The sequence below is a fragment of the Cucurbita pepo genome, chromosome LG01, assembly GCF_002806865.2.
Source record: "Cucurbita pepo subsp. pepo cultivar mu-cu-16 chromosome LG01, ASM280686v2, whole genome shotgun sequence".
NCBI lineage: Eukaryota > Viridiplantae > Streptophyta > Magnoliopsida > Cucurbitales > Cucurbitaceae > Cucurbita > Cucurbita pepo.
In genome coordinates this window covers 4,941,930-4,963,221 of record NC_036638.1, presented here as the reverse complement: position 1 = coordinate 4,963,221, position 21,292 = coordinate 4,941,930, and the positions used below count along the sequence as shown (strand labels likewise).

Genomic DNA, 21,292 nt, shown 5'->3' with positions numbered 1-21,292 from the left:
TTTTTTTTTTTTTTAAATAAAAAATCAATTAAATTCTAGATTCAACTTCACTTAAATGATAAGTTTCTCGCAACAAAAAAAACTTTAGATTCTCAAGTGAAACAAAATATTATTTTAAGTTATTTAATTATCCATACCTAAGAATTTAAAACGTTACAGTCATATCAAATATTATAATTCAATATGATAATTTTTTAAGATTTAGTGTTACAATTTAGTGACTTAACCTATGGCACTTGAAATTACGAAGGTTAGCATAAATTTGAGAAATTAAATAATTTTTTTTTTAGCGGATATATGAAGTAAAACTTTATAGATGGTAATTAATGCCTCAGAAATGTCTCCCTAAAGGCTGGTATCCACTTTCTTCCTTATTTGTCTCCCTTTAATTAATCTCTCACTTTCCGAAGAAGACAATTTTTATCTTAATTGAATCAAAAGAATTTGCTCGAAATATCATCATTCTAGGATCATCGATAACTGAGCAATGCCTTGTAACTTACTTGACTATTCTTTTTCTTCGTGTGCATGAAGTGCTTCTCGCTCTTAATTACTACTCACTTGATGTGATTTTACATTTACAATTTTATTTTTTAAATTTCTAAAGTCGCTTCTTGTGCTTTAGATTAAAGCTTTTTCATCTCTACTCTATGTTTGAATCAATAGGTTTTGTTTTACTTTTTAGGTGAAAGGATGATTTTAGTATATTTAAACGTTCTCACATTGCTTATATGGTTTGACATTGCAGTTATCTACAATGTTGATAGCTTCTCTACGAAAGCAAAGCTTTCCGTGTTGAAAACAAATTTGCATCTTGCTTTATTATTCTTTTCCCCTTGTTTATTGTGACCACTGTTTTTATGTTCATGATTAAGAATGCATTCAAAATCGAGAATTCTGAAGTAGCAGAACCTATGATGCTGAGAATGTTAATAGTTCTGCTTTTAACGTATTGAATAGGGTTTGTATGGATTTTGTTGTGGTAAACTAGTTGGCAATGCTAGAACCAGGATGTCTATATTGTTACGTAAATAGCTCTCTGAATATTATAGAGAACCAACATAACTATCGATCTTTTCTTTTTTATATATATAGAAGGGCAAATAAGGAACAAATGTAGGGGAGGTGATGTGATGTTGACAGGCATGATGGAAACATAAAAGATGAATGAACGATGTTTTTTTTTGAATAAATCAAAGTCTAATTTATAAATAATGTGAATTTGAAAAGGTCGGATTTTATGTTTGTTGATGTGAATTCTTTTTCATATTTAATTTGTATCAAACGCCTCAATTATCTTAAATTTAAAATCTATTCTATTTTCAAATATTTTAGTTATTTTGAAATTTAAAAAAAAGAAAAAAAAATTAAGACGAAATTAAGTATTACATTAGGGACCTTTTTTTTTTTTTTTTTAATATTGAGGCCAAACAAAAAAAAGCTTTAAAAAGCAAAAGTATATTTAAACATAAACTTGAATTAAAAAAATATTAATTAAAAATGAAAGCAGAAAAAAGTTGATCGGCTTGTCGGCTTGACCGACCACAAATGGCGCGCTCCTTTTCAAACAAAAACAATGGCGCTGGCGACCGCCGGTCCCGCTCTCTGTACTCTTCTGAATTGTAATGTTTCCCTTTTCCATTTTCTTTCAGAAATTGTTGCTTAAATGGAGCTGTATGTACAGATTTTATTCGCTGCACATTCCTTTTATTTCTCTTGTTCACATTCCTCCATTCTCCTTGAAATTCTACCTTCCATATTTTCCTCTTCCTTTGACTTCTCTGTAACTCTTCATTTCACTTTCCGTTTTTGTACCAGAACGACGCGCCGCCGTGCCGGTGTAGAGTTTAATGATCGTCATTTTGCTAGCTAGGTATTTTTTTTAAATCATTCTCTCGATTATGATTCTGTTTTTCTGTTNACTAGCTAGGTATTTTTTTAAATCATTCTCTCGATTATGATTCTGTTTTTCTGTTTATCTTGGATCTGAAAAGGCGATTTGTCGCATCAGACTACAAGGAGTTTGCTAATGTCTACTGGTGGAGAATAGGGATTCATTATTTGTCCAAACCGTTAATCCATTTAAGCTAATTTATTTGTAATTGTGATGTTTCTGAATACAAAAGTTCACAAACGCTAATTTTATAGTTACGAGTTGGATCGGAGGAGTTTTGTCTTTGAATTATTANTAATCCATTTAAGCTAATTTATTTGTAATTGTGATGTTTCTCAATACAAAAGTTCACAAACGCTAATTTTATAGTTACGAGTTGGATCGGAGGAGTTTTGTCTTTGAATTATTAAAAGTATTTGGGCTGAAGATATCATGCTTATCTGATGTTGATTGTTACTCGACGGCTCTTGCGGGGTGCATTTTTCCTTAGAATAATACTTGTCTGCTGGAATTTATCGTTTTCTTGCATATTTTTATTCATCTTGTTGACTTTANGAAGTATTTGGGCTGAAGATGTCATGCTTATCTGATGTTTATTGTTACTCGACGGCTCTTGCGGGGTGCATTTTTCCTTAGAATAATACTTGTCTGCTGGAATTTTATCGTTTTCTTGCATATTTTTATTCATCTTGTTGACTTTACTTATGGCTGTCGATTGGGAAGAACAGAGACTGGTCCTCTTGATCTTCAACATCATTTGTTATTTATCCCAGTCAATTGTGAATGATACAGTTGACCAGATTAGTTAAACGATCGAGAATCCATTTTGCTGTTGAGGGAGGTTCCGATTGCTGATTAAGAACTTGGGGAGCACGGAAGAGGAGATGAAAGAGGAGTCAACTGGATTGATCATTGGAATTTCGATTGGAGTGGTGATTGGAGTTCTTTTGGCGATTCTTGCTCTATTCTGCTTTAGATACCATAGGAAGCGGTTGCAGATTGGTAATAGCAGTTCAAGGAGGGCAGCTAATGTTCCTATTCGAACAAACGGAGCTGATGCTTGTAGTATTCTATCAGACTCAACAGTGGCTCCAGAATCACCCGTGAAGTCCAGCCAGAATGGTATATCCTCATGGCTTGACGGATTTAAGAAAAGCTGCGTGATCTCATCTGGGATGCCTGAATATTCTTTCAAGTACGCTTTCTTATGCAATTCATCTCTGCCATTTACTTTGTATGAGGTTCTGTCACATTGCTATGCTGTACAAACCTTGTATTAGTATTCATCTGAATCAAATATTCGACATAAAGAGAAAAAATGATCCCTATCTTAGGTTTTCTTTGCTCGACAATCTCAGATTTCGGTATGTTCTTACTTTCTACTGCTACTCTCAAATCTTCTTTCCCTCGCTTCCCTCTATACATTGATACTGTATAAGGGCGCTAAGAGAGTTCTATTGACCGAGAAAGAAGAAAAATGTAATTGTAATTTGATAGTTCTAATGAAGTTGTAATTTAATTTGTTATTGAATGTTTAGTTTGTGATATGATGCAGAGATCTCCAAAAAGCAACCGGAAATTTTACAAGTGTAATAGGACAAGGAGCATTTGGTCCTGTTTATAAAGCTACCTTGCCGTCTGGAGAGACTGTTGCTGTGAAAGTGCTTGCAACCAATTCTAAACAAGGAGAGAAAGAATTTCAGACAGAGGTAAGGATAGTTAATAATAATTAGATTTGTTACAAACTGCACCAATTCATAAAAGTGTTGCTTTATTNAATAGTTAATAATAATTAGAGCTTCTTGCGTAGAATTTGTTACAAACTGCACCAATTCATAAAAGTGTTGCTTTATTCGGTTGTTCCTCGAACAATATCCTTTGCTAGAAATATTCCAGGTTTCGTAGTTCGAGGTTATGCCCTTAAAAGTTCTTTCCCCCTATTTCTGTTGCCCTGCTTTTGGATATAATTGATAATTAGTTTTAAACTTGCAACGAGCAAGGGTGAAATAGTTTTGAACTTAGTCTGGAACTCGGATCCTGGGCTTGGAGTTAGGGAATACAACAAAATAATTCTGTGTAACATATAGTTAGATCAGTATTTTTCTTTTAATTGTTAGGCTTACATATCCTACGTTTAGTGATTCAGTTAATTTTATTTCCCTGTAAATCATTCAGGTGATGTTATTGGGAAGATTGCATCATAGAAACCTCGTGAATTTGATCGGATACTGTGCTGAAAGAGGCGAGCATATGCTTGTGTATGTCTACATGAGTAAAGGCAGCCTAGCTTCTCACTTATATAGTAAGCTGACTGTTCCCTCTTAATTTGTGAAACCAACAGTGTCAGTGATTGACTAGAAGCTGTCTTTCTCTTGTCACTATTAATGAGTCTAATTATTTGTTGGTATTGATGAATGTTATCATCTTTACAATTTGTTTGGTTATTGCTCAAGCTCTGCACAGTTTCTAAAGGGAAAAGGACTTCCTTTTTTTTCTGTGCGTAGGTGATAAGAATGGACTACTAAGTTGGAATGTAAGAGTTCGGATAGCTTTAGATGTAGCAAGGGGTTTGGAGTATCTTCATGATGGGGTAAGTTTATTTTCCCCTCATTATCAAGAAAATCGTGAGCATGTGAACGTTTTGAAATACATGAATGTCTTAGTGCTAATGATGCTTCAAATTTTACTTCAGGCAGTTCCTCCAGTTATTCACCGGGATATCAAATCAGCCAACATTTTGTTGGATCAGTCCATGAGAGCAAGGGTATGTCCTTTCTGCTGATTATAAGTGCTTCCATGTGATCATGTTTCCAAAACAATGTTAGTATCTATCAGTTAGTTTGGTTGCATCTGAGTTATTAGAATGCTCAATCAGGTTGCTGATTTTGGGCTTTCAAGAGAAGAGGTGGTTGACAGTCATGCAGCTAACATTAGAGGAACTTTAGGTTACCTTGATCCTGAGTACATATCTTCCAAGACATTCAACAAGAAAAGCGATGTTTACAGCTTCGGAGTATTACTTTTCGAGATTATTGCTGGCAGAAATCCTCAACAGGGCCTCATGGAATATGTTGAGCTTGTGAGACATCTCTCTCTCTCTCTGAATGAATGAATGAATGAAACAGCTCTACTTCTTTTATTGACTACTATCTTTGTTTCCATAAGCCCTTATTTGGAACTAGTATCCCAAACCATTCATCTAAAACCACACATTTTTTGTTTGATGATGGTTAGGCTGCCATGAATTCTGATGGGAAAGTTGGGTGGGAAGAGCTTGTTGATTCCCGTCTGGATGGAAACTTCGACGCTCAAGAGCTGAATGAAGTAGCAGCTCTGGCATACAAATCCATTAACCGTGTTCCGAAAAAACGACCTTCGATGAGAGACAACGTACAAGTTCTGTCCCGAATTCTAAAACAAAGACAGAACAATAGATTTAACCAAAATATGGTGTCAACGACAAGAGATGAAATTGGCATTGATGTGGATCAAGTAGAAAGCAGGAGTCCCAGGAGTCCAATGCCTGAACACCAACGACAACAGTCCACGGATAGTACAGCCGAATCATTTGATGTTTAGAAAATGGTTGTTTTGCCCTCTCCTAGTGCTCGTAGTTGAGTTCATTGATTCTTCTTGTTTTGACTCGTCTCTTTTCTCAACATACCAAGAAAGAAAAATAGGCAGGAGAAGATCACAAGAATCTCCCCAGAAAATTTGATGTAACATAGTTGACCCTTTTAAATTTTGTTTTGATTTGTTTTAACTGAAAAGGTTTTGTATATGGAATTACAAGTGGAGGAAAAAGGAAAGCTTTTTTTTAGTATAGAATGACCAGAAAGCATCAAACTTTGCTTTGAAGCTCCCAACTCCATCCATGGATATTGGATATGAAGGATAAATAGATACATAATTAAAGCTGAATAATGATTGTGTGAGCATATCGAGATTTGTTTTTTTGAATTCTGATACCCCTAATTAACACATAATTAGTGGGTTTAGAAAGTAATCAGCTCTACCTTTACCCATCTAATTCATATTTCTTATACGCTGAAAATAAAGTAACATCGAGATTGCTGCTCCTTAATCCTCATTATTAATCTTTTTTCTTCCGCAAACCAATAATAATAATAATAATTGCCCTTTTCCATAATTTATTAATTAAATAAAAACAAATTGTGAGATAAGGTGAACGGTGATATTTCACATTAGTTGGAGGAAGTAACGAAACAACTAAACATTTTTTAAAGAGTTCAATTGTGAGATCTCATATTAATTGGAGAGAGGAACGAAACTAAATCATTTTCTAAAATGGTGTGAAACATCTCGAAAAATTAAAAGTATTTAATATAATACAACACATAACTTAAACAAACAACCAATAGAATTTTAAACATATATGAATTGTTTATATTATAATTGGAATGAAATAAGTTATATTTAATTACAAACCACTCTTATTAAAATAAAATTATTATTTTAGAAATTGTGTTTCCATTAGAATATTTGGGAGTGAGAGTGATTCATGTGAGTTTGAGTTGGAACAATTTTGACCAATAAATTTAGTAATAAAAAAAAAAATGTTGTTTGAGGAGAAGATAATGCCTACAACATGTAAACAAAAATAAATAAATAAGTGAATAAAAGCTTGATGTGGTCCCATCATCATCCCAATGAGACAAAAAACACAATAATGCGTGACATCCATTTGTCATTCTTATTTTATTTTAACAATAATAATAATTAGAAAGAGAAAAAAAAAAAAAAAACTCTTTATTTTGGAAATTTAGTTTAGTCCTTAAGATCTTTACTCATTTCGAAAAGAAAGGAAAAAGACAAAATAAAAACACCGTAAATTTTGTCTCTCTATCTCTTTTCACATCTGAAGTGAAGCCACCATGTGTTCTTCTCCGGCAACACTGAGCTAGACGAACTTCTCGTTGGTGAAGCTCCAACAAACCTGAGCCACTCCAACTCCATTCCAGTGCCGACTCACAACTTCGTGATGTCGACTGTTGTTTGACCACACTAATTGAGCCGACGTGTGATCCACTCCTTCGATCCTTTCAATGATAGTAGAAGATTGTTCGAAAGTAGTCCCAAAAGAATGGTCATGGATTTATAAGTAAGGAATACATCAAATAAACAGTATTATATTTAAATTGGAGGGATCCCAAGAATAGGACGACTAAGAAATGCAAGTTACTGTCATAACTTTGTTTTTTTGGGCTTCCACATGAGACTTCAGATGTATTCATTACTTATAATCATTCTCTAGATTAATAAATGTGAGACTCTCTTCCACCAATATTCCCCTGAATAAAGTACACTATATAGAGTCTCTCATGAAGTCTTTAGAGCCCTTGAACGATTTGTGTTGGTTTACGAGGATAGTTTTCACTTTTAACCCTTTTGGTGGAGCCATTAAGATTTAAAGAAGAAGGGAAAACATGCAGGAAGCATGTAGCCAAGGATTATTTAATTGTTTTGAAATCTTTTTATGGTTGAACAAGTACTGTAATCCATAGAGGAAAAGACGAAAAGAATGATGAAAGCAAGCAGGGGTGGTATTAATGAATCCATGAGTTAATAACAATATCTATTGGATCTTAAATGTGAGAGGTATTGAAAATCTTTGAATTCCAACAAGAAGAGAAAAAAAGAGGCAATAATTCGAAGTGAGATAAAAAGCAATGAATGCCCATGAAACCCCCCGCTTTGAGGTTGTCCGATATGGGATCTTTCCCTGCCCTTCCTCAGTAACCCTCCGTTTTCTCTTCATATATAAAACAAATATTATATCATTGGTTCCCTCATCTCCTCCGAAATGTTCAGCTCCCATTCAAACAATCTATCTTTTCTGTAGCTCATCTTTGAAGATCATGGGGTTGTCTTGTTATCTTTGAAGACAGTCAAAAAAATACAATATGCCAACAGTTTGGTTGTCCTTGAAGAAATCTCTGCACTGCAAATCAGGGCCATCCGAAGTTCATGACCCAAAAACCAGAAGAAATCTAGGCGCCATTTTGACAAGAAAAACAGGGGTAGGAAGATCGGGTTGTTCCAGGTCCATTGCAAATCTCAAAGATGTCATCCATGGCGGCAGCAAGAGGCATTTGGATAAGCCCCCAAGTTGCAGTCCAAGATCCATTGGCAGCAGTGAGTTTCTCAACCCAATAACCCATGAAGTCATTCTCACTAACTCAAGGTGCGAGCTCAAAATCACCGGATTTCACGGCGCTTTCCCACCAGATGTGCCTTCCTCCGCCGATGAACCCCTCACAGATCGTCCCGCCGCCTCCACTTTTGTGGGTACTCTGACACCGGGTACGCCGGGCCCCGGTGGCCACCCCACAATGCATTACTTCAATCCTTCCTTTAGGTCTTCTTCCAGAAAGTTCCCTTTCAGAGAGGGATTTGGTAGCTCCAATAAATCTGGCGGCGGCGGTGGAGCTCGCAGCCTCGGTGGTGGAGGTGGAGTCCATACGAGTAACAGAATCTCATTGGAGACCGAGATTGATGGGAATAGATCTTCTTCTGCGGTCACTTGTCATAAATGTGGAGAGCAGTTCAACAAATGGGATGCTGCTGAAGCTCATCATCTTTCTAAACATGCTGGTAAAAACACTCAAAATCCTCGTTTCAATTTCGTTTCTTCTTCATTTTCCTGGAAAATTCCTGTTTGGCAACTGCGAAAGTATGTTCATCTTCTACCTAATCCAGTTCACTCTATTTCATCTTTCTTGTTCATTGTAGTCCTTGTAATTTTAGCATTCTGATCCTTGTTATCTTGTTATTTCATCTGGGTCTCTGTATGAAAGATTAATTATATGGTTTGTTTGATTGAACTTTTAGATTCATGGTAATTTCATATACGGTTTGTTCTTCCGTTTTCAGTGACTGAGCTTGTGGAAGGAGATTCATCAAGGAAAATTGTGGAGATCATATGCAGGACAAGCTGGTTAAAGTCTGAGAATCAATCTGGTCGGATTGAAAGAGTACTCAAAGTTCACAATATGCAACGAACGCTAGCCCGGTTTGAGGAGCATCGTGAGACGGTTAAGATCAAAGCCAGCAAGCTCCCGAAGAAGCACCCTCGGTGCCTTGCCGATGGAAACGAGCTGCTGCGATTCTACGGCACGACAGTCGCGTGCTCCCTCGGCTTGAATGGCTCCTCCAGCCTCTGCATATCGGAGAAGTGTTGCGTATGCAGGATCATACGCAACGGATTCTCGGCAAAGACAGAGATGAAAGAAGGGATAGGCGTGTTCACAACTTCGACAAGTGCAAGAGCATTCACCTCGATCGAGGCGTCGGGAGGGGGGGAGGAGGGGGGGATGGTGAGGAAGGCGATGGTAGTTTGCAGAGTGATTGCAGGGAGAGTTCACAGGCCATTGGAGAACATACAAGAAATGGCTGGGCAGACAGGGTTTGATTCATTGGCAGGAAAAGTTGGGCTGCATTCAAATATAGAAGAGCTTTATTTGCTGAATCCTAGAGCTTTGCTTCCATGTTTTGTGGTAATTTGCAAAGCATGAAAGGAAATTACTGTGGTGAATTTGTAATTTCTTGTTCACCTTTTGGAAGATTTTGATACTTCTTTTGAATTATGTCTGCCAAAATATATGAAAAAGTTGTGAAGCTTTTGTTGTGGCGTTTAGTTGTTTAATAGAACTGGAAAACTTTTCAAATTAAGAACATGCAGAGAGGGGAGAGGTTTTGGTGCACAGAGTCTTTATTGCATCATTTGTAAGCACAACACCAGCCTGCATTTCCTCACCCAATGAGCGTAACCCAAATGGCATACTTGTTTGTTTCCAGCTTCTGCGAGCGTTCTTGATACAAGTGAAGTAGAAAGCTGATAAACGAAGCAGTAAATAAACAGGGGAGGTGCAGGGTGGTCCATGGTTTGGAGGGACATGCCCCCAAAACAAAGGTTAGTCCAGATTAGAGAACAAAGTTAAGAGGAGGGGCAGTGGCCGTCATGTTCTTGGTGGTGGCAAAGGCAAGGCACATCTGAAACTGTGTTTCTTGTATATCTCTATCCAGTACACCCAAAAGTCATGGTGCTAAAGGGCTATGCGCCCTGTAATTTTGAGCCTACTTCGCTTTCCCTTGGCTGCCCCTCAATTACGATAAGGTAAGGGCTCCACCCCATGTCCCCTCCCTCCTATCTCTTTAAAATGCAACATTTGTCGGTTTCCTCTCTTCATTCTACATTTGTCATCGACCTGCTTTAGATTAATTAACTCCATAATTAAAACGTGTTTTTGCTTAGAACAATTTTATATTGGGTGACCCATTCAAAATTTTCTCTCTTCATGCTCCTTTATACAAATGCTCCTTTGTACAAAAGTGTGGGAAAAGTGTGGCAATTTACTTGAAGAATAATAATGTCCTTTATTCAAAAAAACAGTTCCTTTTGGTCATATACAATACCTTAAATAATAGACAACAATGAGTTCAAACAAAAAAAGAAATAAATGCAAACTTAATTTCAGCTTAAAAGATAAAGCAAAGACAGAAATCCTAAAAATTTAAATGACGGTGTATTGGCGTTTCTCTGCATAATCGATGAGCTGTTCGAAATCCTTCTCATCGATGAACCCATCTCTGTCTGAATCGGTGTAAAGAAGAGCGTGGCAAGCTCTGAATGATGGCAAAAGGGCGCCGATGTAGTGGAAGGCTTGGGTGAGCTCGGTGGAGCTGAGGCGGCCGTCGCCGTTGTCGTCGTGGTTTCTGAAGATTAGCCTCAATTGCTCCCTTGATATCTTGGGCCTCGGGTGGTACGTTTTGGTTTTGCGAGGCATCTCTCTCAAATCTCAAATGGTTTATGATTTTGGTCTCGAGTTTTGTTTGGGGTGTCATGGTGTTGTGTTGTGTGTATATATAGACGTATAATAATTTTGTTTCACATTTCCGACACCTAAACAACAGAACAGTAAAAAGTAATTTATTCTGTCGGGATGAGATGAGAATTTTGTTTCATAAAGACATCAAATTTGAGAGAATAATTATAAAGAGATGCCACAAAAAAGCAGCATCATTATGCATGTATCTACCATTTTATGCCACATGTTTGGGGTAATTTTTTTTTACTTATTTTAAACGAGAGAAATGCATGCAATGCGCCCCATGTGTGGAAAAAAAACCATATCTAGATAGTTAAAAAAAGAATATAAATTATTTTTTTCGAAAACATTCCTATCTATATTGATCACAAGAGTCTCAAGTACAAAAGGGCTAAATATGAAGTAAAAAGATCCAGTGGTAGGATTTAGTCAAAAACTAGTATTTGGACATCTTGATTGATGCCCTAAATAAAAGGACCTATTTGTGCACTAAGTTGAGGTACATGTTTAGTGAGTTTGGATTGCCGTTATGTTAAAAGAAGTACCACTGCGGTTGACCCAATTGACCATCCAACCAACTCTAAGGCAGCAGATCACAAAGATGTAGTAAGAGTATCTCTACTTGATTGAAGTTCATGCATCTAAGGACCGACCGCTTAGACATGAAAATTCTTACTAACTTCGTATGACTGTCTCATTTGGAACAATAAAAAGTTTCATTTTATTTTAATTAGTATAATCTTCGTTAACTTTGGAAGAAATGTTATTAGTATTATTATTATTTAATAAATTTTGATTAAAGTAGAAGAAATTGTATGAGGTGATGGACTATAAAATAAAATAATAAAAAAAAGAGGTATTTTTTATTCTAAAAACAGTTACTTAGCAATTGATTTTGATGATATACAATAGCTTAAATAATACACAACAATGAGTTTCAAACAAGAAGTGAAAACAAAAATAGAAATCCAAAAAAATTAAATGACGGTGTATTGGCGTTTCTCGGCATAATCAATGAGCTGTTCGAAATCCTTCTCATCAATGAATCCGTCTCTGTCAGAATCGGTGTAAAGAAGAGCGTGGCAAGCTCTGAATGATGGCAGAAGGGCACCGACGTAGTGGAAGGCTTTGGTCAGCTCGGCGGAGCTCAGGCGGCCGTCACCGTCGCCGTCGTGGTTTCTGAAGATTACCCTTAATTGCTGTCTTGATATCTTGGGCCTTTGATGGTACATTTTGGTTTTGCGAGGCATCTCCGTCAAACCTGAAATGGGTTTTTGATTTTATCGAGTTTTGTTTGGGGTGTCATGGGGTTGTGTTGTGTGTATATATAGACGTGTAATAAGGCATGTGGGTAAAATATTATGCTTATGAAATACACCAGTTTTGGTCACTTTCATTTCTATAATTTCGTTTCAGATTCCAAAATGGCATAATTATGGTTCCGTCAAAGTGGAAATTTTGTTTTACAAACAGATAAATGCATGTATCTATTATTTTACACCACAATGTTTCGGGTAAAAAAAATGTAAAATATTTTAAATGACAAAAAGGAGCATAAAATGCATTTTTGCATGCGATGTGAGGATCATGGTCTGCAGTCATCAAGAGAGAGAGACTAAGAACGGAATGTATGGTGGCACGAGGATGTATATTATTTCGAGAACATTTTTGGGACTTAATCAAATAGGGAAAGGAAATCCACTTATTCCCATATAGACTTAGTTAATGAGTTATTTTAGTTTAGTTGATTTTGAGACTTGAACAATGAGAATCTAGATTATAAATGAATTGTTTTGTGAAGAATTAGTGGTAGTAATTATAAGGATAAAATGAAGTGTATTTATGATTATGAAAGTCTTGTACTGATTTATAACACATGTTATACATGCGTGCTTCTCTCTCCAATGGTTTTTAACTCAATTTTTTTCCTCTCTACAATTATTTTTAGTATGAGAAATAGGAATAAAAGTGTAGAAAATAAAACCTTAAAACATTATATGAAGGTACATAATAATCTAAAAGCAGTTTAAATAAAAGCATTGACAATGAGGAAACAGAAAATGGTTAGATGCAGTGGAGATGGAAGAAAGATCCGAATTTTGGTAAGGACAAAGTTTCAGGATGTTTACAGCAGTGAGTAGGGATGGAAGACATGGTGCATGGAAGCCCACATGGAGCGTCCTTTAGGCCTTGGAATATATATGATATATATGATATATATATATATGGGAACAAATGCCTTCCCATTTCCACCGTCCATCTGTTGTTCATTCACAAATTGGAGAGAGGGTAAGGCATTCATTGAATACAACCACTACTCCTACTCCTACTCCTACTCCTAAAACACTCCTTTACAAAACTTATGGATATATTATACAAGTTGAAAAGTATTTTAAATACCAAACTTCTCTCCAACATTAATATTTTTTAAAGTTTGTTTAAATTTATTAAATTACCTTTAAAATTAAAACTAAAGAAGCGTCAGGCCAGAAAACAAAAGGAAAAAGGCAGCGGCCTACACGCGGTGGTCTTTTTCACAAAATTCAGGAATCCCCCTCCAAAGCACCTGGTTTTCTCCGCCGAATACCGTGGCTTCTAAGATCCTCCTCCCCTGTTTCATCCCCCTCGCCCCTTTATTTATACCCACCCACACAATTCTAAACCCCACTCATCCCCTCGTCTTCTTCTTCCATCGATTCAATCAGAGAAAGATGTCGAAGAGCGCAGCTTGCAGAGCGTGGTTCGTGGCCGCGAGCATCGGCGCCGTCGAGGCCTTGAAGGATCAAGGCGTCTGCCGGTGGAACAACGTCATCAAATCTCTCCAACAACACGGAAAGACCAAGTTCAGATCTTACTACCAAGCCAAGAAGATCTCTGCTTCCTCTTCTTCAGCCATTGGCAACCAGATGAAGAGGTCTCGCGAGGAAAAAGTGAGGAAAGTCATGGACTTGAGCTGTTTGGGTCCCAGTACCATCAGATTCTAGGGATTTTCCTTAAAAAGTTTTGATTTGAGTTGGACATGGGGGGTTGCAGATTTTTAGATGCTCAAGGAAGTTGCAATGTTGTTATACTAAACCAAAAAATAAATTACCCTTAAATTAGGATCTAGGAAATGATGTACAAATAGTTTGCAAGTTTCTTCAATTCCCCAGGTTTGGTTTGGGTTACTTTTGTCCATGGATATTCAATTTTTCCTTCATTTTCCTCTCTGCCAAACCGGAGTTGAAAAATATAATATCCTTTTCGCTATTCCCTTCAGGGATCTGAGACCAGCAATGTAATGTTCTGGGTCCGATCGAGTATAGAAAAGTACTCGTTTCCGGCCATAGAATTTCTCAATTTTTTTCTTATTCTCCATTAACAACGGATGCAAATAACATGTTAAACAGAAGAGAGTGGAACTTACTACAGGAGTCTGGAAAAGAACGGAAAGAGATTCCGTTGCCTCCTTTCTCATGCGTAGAAGATGTTGCATATGTTCAGTCTCCTTCCTTCATCAGATCACTCAACGAAAGTACATCCTTTTGCTTCCATTTTCCAGATTTTTTCCTCACATGGATGCCAATTTTTAGGCAGCTGCCATAAAAGTATAAAAAAGGGGTCATCATCAAATGAAGACGTTAATAGCTTCAAAGATACAGCGACCACACTTTGTCCACAAGTTGAATCAAATGAGAATTGATGCATGGAGGATTATCAGACAGCGATGATGATATGCATAAAACTTTTGTCAAATGTCTATAACCAGGAGAATGATATATGCCTCAATTTTTATTACACAATATCTTGTCCATGTAAATCTGATCAGTCAAAATTGTTGTTTTGGCTTTAATTCATATTCAATTTCAGTCCTAGTCTCTTTTAAACTTTCAGTTGTTTCATCGTGATCTCTCATCTTCCATCAAAAACCCTGATATTCACAAGCATATCGCTTTTACTGGTTTGATCACACATTTTACATGTGAGATCCCACATTGATTGGAAAGAAGAACGAGTGCGAGCGAGGACGTTGGCCCCGATGGGATGGATTGTGAGGACGTTGGCCCCGATGGGATGGATTGTGAGATTCCACATCAGATAGGGAGGAGAACGAAACATTCTTTGTAAGGGTGTGGAAACCTCTCCCTAGCAAACGTATTTTAAAAATTTTGAGGGAAAGTTTGAAAGGAAAAGCTCAAAGAGGACAATGTCCGTAAGCTGTGAGCTTGAATCGTTACGTTACATTTCGTTGAGTTATCTTGTGATTGGGATAATTAAATCCATCCTATGTCACAAGTGCAGTCTCTTCATTTAGATCACAACTGAAAACAACTGAGAGCGCCCTTTACCATCAAATTACTACTTAATCCAGAAAATGATGCAAGTATGGATAACTATATTTTAACATCAATAATGATAAGACTAGTTGAATCCTACAATATTTTTACCTTTGAGCCAACTACACTTCATCCGCCAAGTCTTTGTGGAGCGGTATGATGTGTTCTTTTCTGATCCTTGACCATACTAAAAGTAGAAGAGTCTCTAACAATTCTCCCTATTGCATTCTACTTTCCAGCTACAACGGTTTTGCATCCAGCGGTTCCAGCCAAACATTCCTGTTTATTTGGCTTTAAACAAGTGTTACACTCATCTTTTTTCTGTAGTAGTGATACTTTTGGACGAAGTATCTGATGAGAAACAAAAAAGATTAAACACATCTCCCTGAAAGAAAATTGATTGCAAGAAAACCTTAAGTTTGATTCAGGAGTTACCTTTGGTTTTGAAGGCTTGAGGTGGACTGGCTTATCATTATAGAGTTTCCCGACCCTCCTTGTGTTGGAACTTGCGTCTTCCACTTGAATTATTAATGTGCTTGAGCATACGCTTGAAACTTTGTCTTTGTTCATTGCTGCTTGAGTCATCCTGGGAAAGCTAGTAGTGTTGGTGATACTCTTAGCACCAAAACCAGGATTCAAAGAGGAGCATACGCTTGAATTATTCAAAGAAGAGTGGTGGCCGCTTGACTGCCTTTGACGGCTATTATCCTCCAATCTTGATGCTTGTTGACTAATGACACAGCTTTTCCTGAGACATCTCATATCTGACAAAAGTCTACTAGAATGGCCCAATGTTTGACTTGTTGCCAACATTGGTTTATGCGGTTGTCGATGACTGATACCAATTCTGCTGTCAGCTGGCTCCTTTCCCCCTGGACTCGAACCAGTAGCTGAAACATTTAGCATTGCATTTCCAGTTAAACAGGTTGCAACAGAAACCAAACTTGGATCTGAACTCAAGATTCTTTTTGAGTCTGTAAAGCTCGGCTTTGGCCTCGGCTTCCATTTAGTGGCTGCTGATCCTGAACTCAGCTCCTCAACTATGACTTGCTTGTCCATTGCAAAATCCTGACCGATACCTTTCGATTTATTGTTGTCAAAATCTCTCCCTCTTGATCTTGAGACAGAGGTGAGAATTTTTGGAATAGTATACACCAATAATTCAAAATCTAAAGCCTTTGCTTCCTCAAACAGCCGAGAAAATTCTGATTTCAGGTCATGAGAGGAAGTTTGGTGGACCCTGGCATGTTTATTGGTTTTTAAGGAAAACAAAGAGAACTAAATCATGAAGAAAAAGAAATGTTTCACATCTATTCTGCAAATGGAAAAAACTATGAAGGATGCTTACGGGTGGTATGTATAGAACCATTTATCATCACTGCAATCAAAGTAAGAGCATCTGGGGAATTAAAAAGAAAATAATGGCACTAAATGCATACAATCAAAGTAAGAGCATCTGGGGAATTAAAAAGAAAATAATGGCACTAAATGCATATTAATCTGACATATACCATCACAAGTTATATCAAATACTCACATGTTCTGATTTTTGGACTTCCCTTCTAAGGTGAGATCAACCCACATGGGTGCTTCAATTTCTTCCTGTTTCAATCAGAAATTACAGACCAAAAGAACAAATAATGTCCCATTATGACATAAGTGCAAGTATGCGTGATTTTGTAAGATTAATTTTTAAAATCAATATCATTCCCGGAAACAAGAACGTAGAAAATATATGAGACAAGGTCATCGTCTCTCTCTCTAAGCATTCTGATTCTCATCTGAGATTCTGAATCGTTAAAAACTGAAGCAATTTCCAGGATAACTGGGCATTATCTTCCACCCTTGATTCTCAAGCACAAGTAAAATAAGAGAAATGTGACTTGAATAGACAGGATTATTTGATGAACAGAAAACAACATAATATAATCAATTGCAAAAGAAACCAGCGGTCGAAATGGAAAACCTAGGAAATCAAACATTGAAAAATCAATCAATTCTGCACAAGAAATCCAAAAAAAAGGAAGATCGCAAACAAAGAACGAGAAATAATATTAACTGATTAAGCCAAAATATGAAAGAGGGAATGAAGATAACCAATCAAATATACCATTTGCCATCAGAATAAAAACAAAAAAACAAAAAAACTAGTGAATCCCAGAATATGAAATGATTAAAGAACAAGAAAAGATACCAGAAAAGCCCAATGATCATAGGACTTGATGGGCATCATTTTTGGACGCTGAAACTTTTGTGGGGTTAAAGGAAACTCGCAATCCAGATTAGCGATTTCTGTGTATGGAGGCTTTTGAAAGTTTCTTCAAAATACCTCCATTTTCAGGCCATTGTTGAACCCATTTACATCGTTGAACCCATCGTTCAAAATACCTCCATTTACATTCTGGACGTTTGCAGACCGTCTGATTTGCGGAGTTTTCTAATTGAGTCGATGGAATGGACGGTGTATATCTTTCATCTGAATTCCCGTAGCACGGTTTGGAGATGTCTCAGGAAGTGGCGCGCAGTCGCAAATCATTTTGACCCTTGGAAACTTCAAACTGCTGGAGGACAAATAATTACTTTTATTGCCATAATTTGTTGTTTTTTAGTAATTAAATTAATTTTAGAAATTTAAGGATTTAATTATATCTTAACAAATATTATGGAACAAAAAAGGAATGGAGTTTGTAATAAATAGTATGAAATATTTTATTTTTTAGATTATTTATTTTATTATTCAAGGGATGCCCAACAAGCGGGGATAGCTCAGTTGGGAGAGCGTCTGACTGAAGATCTGAAGGTCGCGTGTTCGATCCACGCTCACCGCATTACATTTTTCCTCTTTTAATGGATATAACCCATACGACGTCGTCTCAATTGTGATGGCCCATAAATTTCAATAGGCCTTGAAGATTTTGGTTCATTTCATAAGTTAACAAAATGTGGATAGAAAGAGATGAGTTTGAGATACATAAAAATCTAAAGAAGGAATATGATTGGCTAACAAAACTGTGTGTTTACCCCACAAAATTTCTGGGTCTTCCATTCTTCGCCACTCATCTTCCCCATCTTCTCATAATATTCCCCCACTCCATTTCTCTCTTCTTCTCGCACCTTTCCCACAACTCTAACACACACCTCAACTACGATGTCGATGGCCGCCACCTCCACCGCCATCCTCCGCCCCTCCCCTTTTCTCGGCCAAAACAGAGCCTCTTCCAGTAACTCCCTCAGAGATGTCGTCGCCATGGGAACTCCAAAATACACCATGGTCCCGACCCCTTTCGTTTTCTCTCTCCCTACCTTTGCTTCCTTTTTGTCTTAGGGAGTATTGAAATNTTTTTTTTTTTTTTTTTTTTTTTCAATTTTGAATAGGGAAATCAACTGTGGTATGGACCAGACAGAGTGAAGTACTTGGGGCCGTTTTCCGCTCAGACTCCCTCCTACTTGAACGGAGAGTTCCCCGGCGATTATGGATGGGACACTGCTGGGTTGTCCGCCGATCCCGAGGCCTTCGCCAAGAACAGAGCTCTTGAGGTAATTTCCATCCCCATCCTTGCTTAAGAATTAATTAAGGTATTAATTTGATGAATTCAAATTTTGATTTACATATGGTCGAACGGAATTGCAGGTAATCCACGGGAGGTGGGCGATGTTGGGAGCCTTCGGGTGCATAACACCAGAAGTGCTAGAAAAATGGTTGAAAGTGGACTTCAAGGAGCCAGTCTGGTTCAAGGCCGGAGCCCAGATCTTCTCAGAAGGTGGGCTCGACTACTTGGGGAACCCCAACCTGGTGCACGCCCAGAGCATCCTAGCCGTTTTGGGTTTCCAAGTGGTCCTAATGGGGCTGGTTGAAGGGTTCCGCATCAACGGGCTGGACGGCGTCGGCGAAGGCAACGACCTATACCCAGGGGGTCAGTACTTCGACCCACTCGGACTGGCCGACGACCCCGTCACCTTCGCCGAGCTCAAGGTGAAGGAGATCAAGAACGGGCGGCTGGCCATGTTCTCCATGTTCGGGTTCTTTGTCCAGGCCATCGTGACTGGGAAAGGCCCCCTCGAGAACCTTCTGGACCATCTGGATAACCCTGTGGCCAACAATGCCTGGGTTTACGCCACCAAGTTTGCCCCTGGCTCATAATTGAGGCGATGTGTGGTGGGTTTGGTCGATTAGAAGGCTGTGGATGTGATTATTAGAAGGCTGAGTAATGGATTTATGGAATGATTATTCTTAATCTTAATTACATCATTTAATTTAGATCTAATCTATTATCACACTACCCTGCTTTGTTCTAATCTATTATATGTCAAAAATATGATATTACTTCGGCTCATCTCAATATTATATAAACCAATAATTAAGAATAAAAGTCAAAGCACTAACAGACAAAAATGTTAACACAATTTAAATCCTCTCTTCTTGATGTCACTCCATCCAACAGACAAAAATTACAAAAAATGGTATTTAATTATGAAAGGTTTCAAATTTTTGGACTCCAAATCGAATTTAATTATGAAAGGGTAAAATGGTATTTTCAGGTCCCAGGTCAAAATTCAACAAGTACAAACATATTCTTCTTTTAGTTTCTTGCTTCCCTTTGATCTTAGGGTTTTCATTGTCAATCTTCGCGGCTTTATTTATCGGCGATGGCGAAGAACAGGAATAAGAAGAAGAAGGGAAGTGGAGCTATTTCAATGGACATAACTGAAAATTCTGTTCACGAGCTCCCTCAAGGTACACTTGAGTTATGTGAAAAGGAATTAAACTAAACAGTATCAGATAGACTTGAGAATTGTATCCTCCAGAGTTTTTTACTTGTCGTTTCTTGCCCATTGCCTCTCTTTAAGATGTTTTAGATCTCTTCTGTGTTTTCGTATTTGTTTTCTTTGAGTATTTTTTAAGTTTAACTAATTTATTTCTCCCTTGAATTTAAAGCGATGGACGTGTCCGAGTCTGCAGTTCATAAACCAGCTTCTGGCGCTCTCAATCTGTAAGCTTCTACCTGGAAATTATGCTTAATTTTTTAACCACAATTCATCATGCGCTTTTGCTTTTGTTTCTGGTTTCAATTCAAGTGTTCCCAGCTCCTGATTTTAGATACATTGCCTTTGTTGAATTGCTGTGCACAGAGATGAGTTAGATTTGGATTTCATTATTTCACATGACTAAGCCATTATCCCAAATTCGTTCATTTTGAGATGAGGTCGAGAAAATTAGGATGCATCTTTTAATGCCATCAAACAAGAAGCTGTCTTGGGTTTGGTTGTCTCTGACCGACCGTATTTCAATTTGCATTTTGATTGCTAAGATCACATTGTTTAACGTTGGCTGCTCTACTAGATTTGTTTGGTATTGCCCTTTTCCTATTTGCACCACCCACTATGTCTGATCAGTACCCTTTGTTGGATAGAAAGTTGAAGAAGGGGGGAAGACTAATGAAGCGATCAAAGAATGTTAGGAAAACAAAAGCCATGGCAAAAGCCATATCCAAGAGCGAGCAATCCGCCGAGAAAATATTGAAAAATCAGGGGAAAACTACCAGGATACACTCTGCAAAAACATTGTATGAATGATACAGCCCTTAAATTATAAAATTGATTTATTTCTGTTCCCTTCATAGAATTTTATGTTATTTACTTCCACCCACAAAGTGTGTCAACCCTGCAAATTCCAAAGTCCTAAGTCACTGGAGAAAGATCCACAGGAGTCCAAAGGCTCATCTAATGGCGTCAACACCTTGACACCCCAACCAGACCCATCCAAGCTTTTAGTTCTCTATCAAAGATGACTCTTTCCATTGCTGCTGTCCCCACTCCACACGTTCTTCCAAAAACTAATCCTCTGTCTATCTCCAGCTTTGGTAAATCTATGAATACCTTCCATGCTTATTGAAGATTTGGATTTACCATTGGACTTGAGGGATTTCAAGGTCTTCTCTCTGCCCTCTACTGTTACACAAATGTGAAAGATGTTGAATATTTACTCTTTTGCATCAAAGATGTGTTCCCCTTTAGCACAAAGAGCTTCAATATTATCCTCCATGGATGGCTATGGATCTCATAGAAACGTCGCTGTGTCCTGTTATGTAGTGCCACAACCTTTTAATTTTAAAACTGCTTTCGCCTGTTATGTATTGGTGTTATGTATGGTTTTCCACACCTTAAAGAAATGTTTCGACGTTCCTCTCCAATCGATATAGAATTTTACAATCCATTCTCTTGAGGGTTAGCGT

General features: G+C 37.5%; 6 protein-coding genes and 1 non-coding gene across 12 annotated transcripts; 6 read left to right on the top strand and 1 right to left on the bottom strand.

Moving 5' to 3' along the window:
• Window positions 1-1,818: 1,818 nt before the first annotated feature.
• Window positions 1,819-5,749, top strand: LOC111790764 (calcium/calmodulin-regulated receptor-like kinase 1). 2 transcript variants are annotated; one of them, XM_023671811.1, is made up of 8 exons: window positions 1,819-1,873; window positions 2,618-3,089; window positions 3,450-3,603; window positions 4,070-4,196; window positions 4,399-4,484; window positions 4,587-4,658; window positions 4,770-4,973; window positions 5,129-5,749. In XM_023671811.1, exons 2-8 carry the CDS (start codon window positions 2,779-2,781, stop codon window positions 5,471-5,473), a joined length of 1,299 nt encoding a protein of 432 aa, XP_023527579.1. In that variant the 5' UTR covers window positions 1,819-1,873; window positions 2,618-2,778; the 3' UTR covers window positions 5,474-5,749. The 2 variants fall into 2 exon arrangements, with proteins under 2 accessions (XP_023527579.1, XP_023527588.1); XM_023671820.1 differs by having other exon boundaries at window positions 2,687-3,089; window positions 5,129-5,473.
• A 1,796-nt stretch (window positions 5,750-7,545) lies between these two features.
• On the top strand, window positions 7,546-9,582 carry LOC111788083. The gene is made up of 2 exons (XM_023668258.1): window positions 7,546-8,509; window positions 8,789-9,582. The coding sequence occupies exons 1-2, from the start codon at window positions 7,819-7,821 to the stop codon at window positions 9,427-9,429; spliced, it is 1,332 nt and encodes a 443-aa protein (XP_023524026.1). The 5' UTR covers window positions 7,546-7,818; the 3' UTR covers window positions 9,430-9,582.
• Window positions 9,583-11,735: 2,153 nt separating this feature from the next.
• LOC111799046 lies at window positions 11,736-17,546 on the bottom strand. Of its 5 annotated transcripts, none has more exons than XM_023682453.1 (7): window positions 17,254-17,546; window positions 16,597-16,661; window positions 16,408-16,458; window positions 15,495-16,299; window positions 15,171-15,410; window positions 14,150-14,319; window positions 11,736-12,004 (listed from the first exon to the last, which is right to left on the bottom strand). In XM_023682453.1, the coding sequence occupies exons 1-5, from the start codon at window positions 17,290-17,292 to the stop codon at window positions 15,288-15,290; spliced, it is 1,083 nt and encodes a 360-aa protein (XP_023538221.1). In that variant the 5' UTR covers window positions 17,293-17,546; the 3' UTR covers window positions 11,736-12,004; window positions 14,150-14,319; window positions 15,171-15,287. The 5 variants fall into 5 exon arrangements, with proteins under 5 accessions (XP_023538221.1, XP_023538213.1, XP_023538205.1 ...); XM_023682445.1 differs by lacking the exon at window positions 11,736-12,004 and adding an exon at window positions 12,793-13,003; XM_023682437.1 differs by lacking the exon at window positions 11,736-12,004 and having other exon boundaries at window positions 14,075-14,319.
• Window positions 13,235-13,992, top strand: LOC111799095. The gene has a single exon (XM_023682499.1). The coding sequence runs from the start codon at window positions 13,455-13,457 to the stop codon at window positions 13,725-13,727; it is 273 nt and encodes a 90-aa protein (XP_023538267.1). The 5' UTR covers window positions 13,235-13,454; the 3' UTR covers window positions 13,728-13,992.
• Window positions 17,547-17,814: 268 nt separating the features above from the next.
• TRNAF-GAA lies at window positions 17,815-17,887 on the top strand. Its single transcript has one exon. It is a non-coding gene; the product is annotated as a tRNA-Phe (tRNA).
• Window positions 17,888-18,116: 229 nt separating this feature from the next.
• Window positions 18,117-19,339, top strand: LOC111799077 (chlorophyll a-b binding protein 3, chloroplastic-like). The gene is made up of 3 exons (XM_023682477.1): window positions 18,117-18,330; window positions 18,435-18,596; window positions 18,691-19,339. Exons 1-3 carry the CDS (start codon window positions 18,208-18,210, stop codon window positions 19,198-19,200), a joined length of 795 nt encoding a protein of 264 aa, XP_023538245.1. The 5' UTR covers window positions 18,117-18,207; the 3' UTR covers window positions 19,201-19,339.
• A 291-nt stretch (window positions 19,340-19,630) lies between these two features.
• LOC111799087 lies at window positions 19,631-21,250 on the top strand. The gene is made up of 3 exons (XM_023682487.1): window positions 19,631-19,794; window positions 19,996-20,050; window positions 20,471-21,250. Exons 1-3 carry the CDS (start codon window positions 19,707-19,709, stop codon window positions 20,631-20,633), a joined length of 306 nt encoding a protein of 101 aa, XP_023538255.1. The 5' UTR covers window positions 19,631-19,706; the 3' UTR covers window positions 20,634-21,250.
• The last annotated feature ends 42 nt before the right edge of the window (window positions 21,251-21,292 follow it).

Bases quoted from the DNA above. Each gene is read 5' to 3' on its own strand.
- LOC111790764 (XM_023671811.1), top strand. From the start codon at position 2,779: ATGAAAGAGGAGTCAACTGGATTGATCATTGGAATTTCGATTGGAGTG. The intron at 3,090-3,449 runs GTACGCTTTCTT...GATATGATGCAG, and splicing joins ATGCCTGAATATTCTTTCAA to AGATCTCCAAAAAGCAACCG. The intron at 4,974-5,128 runs GTGAGACATCTC...GATGATGGTTAG, and splicing joins TCATGGAATATGTTGAGCTT to GCTGCCATGAATTCTGATGG.
- LOC111788083 (XM_023668258.1), top strand. From the start codon at position 7,819: ATGCCAACAGTTTGGTTGTCCTTGAAGAAATCTCTGCACTGCAAATCA. The intron at 8,510-8,788 runs GTAAAAACACTC...TTCCGTTTTCAG, and splicing joins TCATCTTTCTAAACATGCTG to TGACTGAGCTTGTGGAAGGA.
- LOC111799095 (XM_023682499.1), top strand. From the start codon at position 13,455: ATGTCGAAGAGCGCAGCTTGCAGAGCGTGGTTCGTGGCCGCGAGCATC.
- LOC111799046 (XM_023682453.1), bottom strand. From the start codon at position 17,292: ATGATGCCCATCAAGTCCTATGATCATTGGGCTTTTCTG. The intron at 16,662-17,253 runs GTATCTTTTCTT...TGATTGAAACAG, and splicing joins ATGATCATTGGGCTTTTCTG to GAAGAAATTGAAGCACCCAT. The intron at 16,459-16,596 runs GTGAGTATTTGA...TTAATTCCCCAG, and splicing joins AAGTCCAAAAATCAGAACAT to ATGCTCTTACTTTGATTGCA.
- LOC111799077 (XM_023682477.1), top strand. From the start codon at position 18,208: ATGTCGATGGCCGCCACCTCCACCGCCATCCTCCGCCCCTCCCCTTTT. The intron at 18,331-18,434 runs GTCCCGACCCCT...AATTTTGAATAG, and splicing joins GAACTCCAAAATACACCATG to GGAAATCAACTGTGGTATGG. The intron at 18,597-18,690 runs GTAATTTCCATC...ACGGAATTGCAG, and splicing joins CCAAGAACAGAGCTCTTGAG to GTAATCCACGGGAGGTGGGC.
- LOC111799087 (XM_023682487.1), top strand. From the start codon at position 19,707: ATGGCGAAGAACAGGAATAAGAAGAAGAAGGGAAGTGGAGCTATTTCA. The intron at 19,795-19,995 runs GTACACTTGAGT...TTGAATTTAAAG, and splicing joins TGTTCACGAGCTCCCTCAAG to CGATGGACGTGTCCGAGTCT. The intron at 20,051-20,470 runs GTAAGCTTCTAC...TTTGTTGGATAG, and splicing joins GCTTCTGGCGCTCTCAATCT to AAAGTTGAAGAAGGGGGGAA.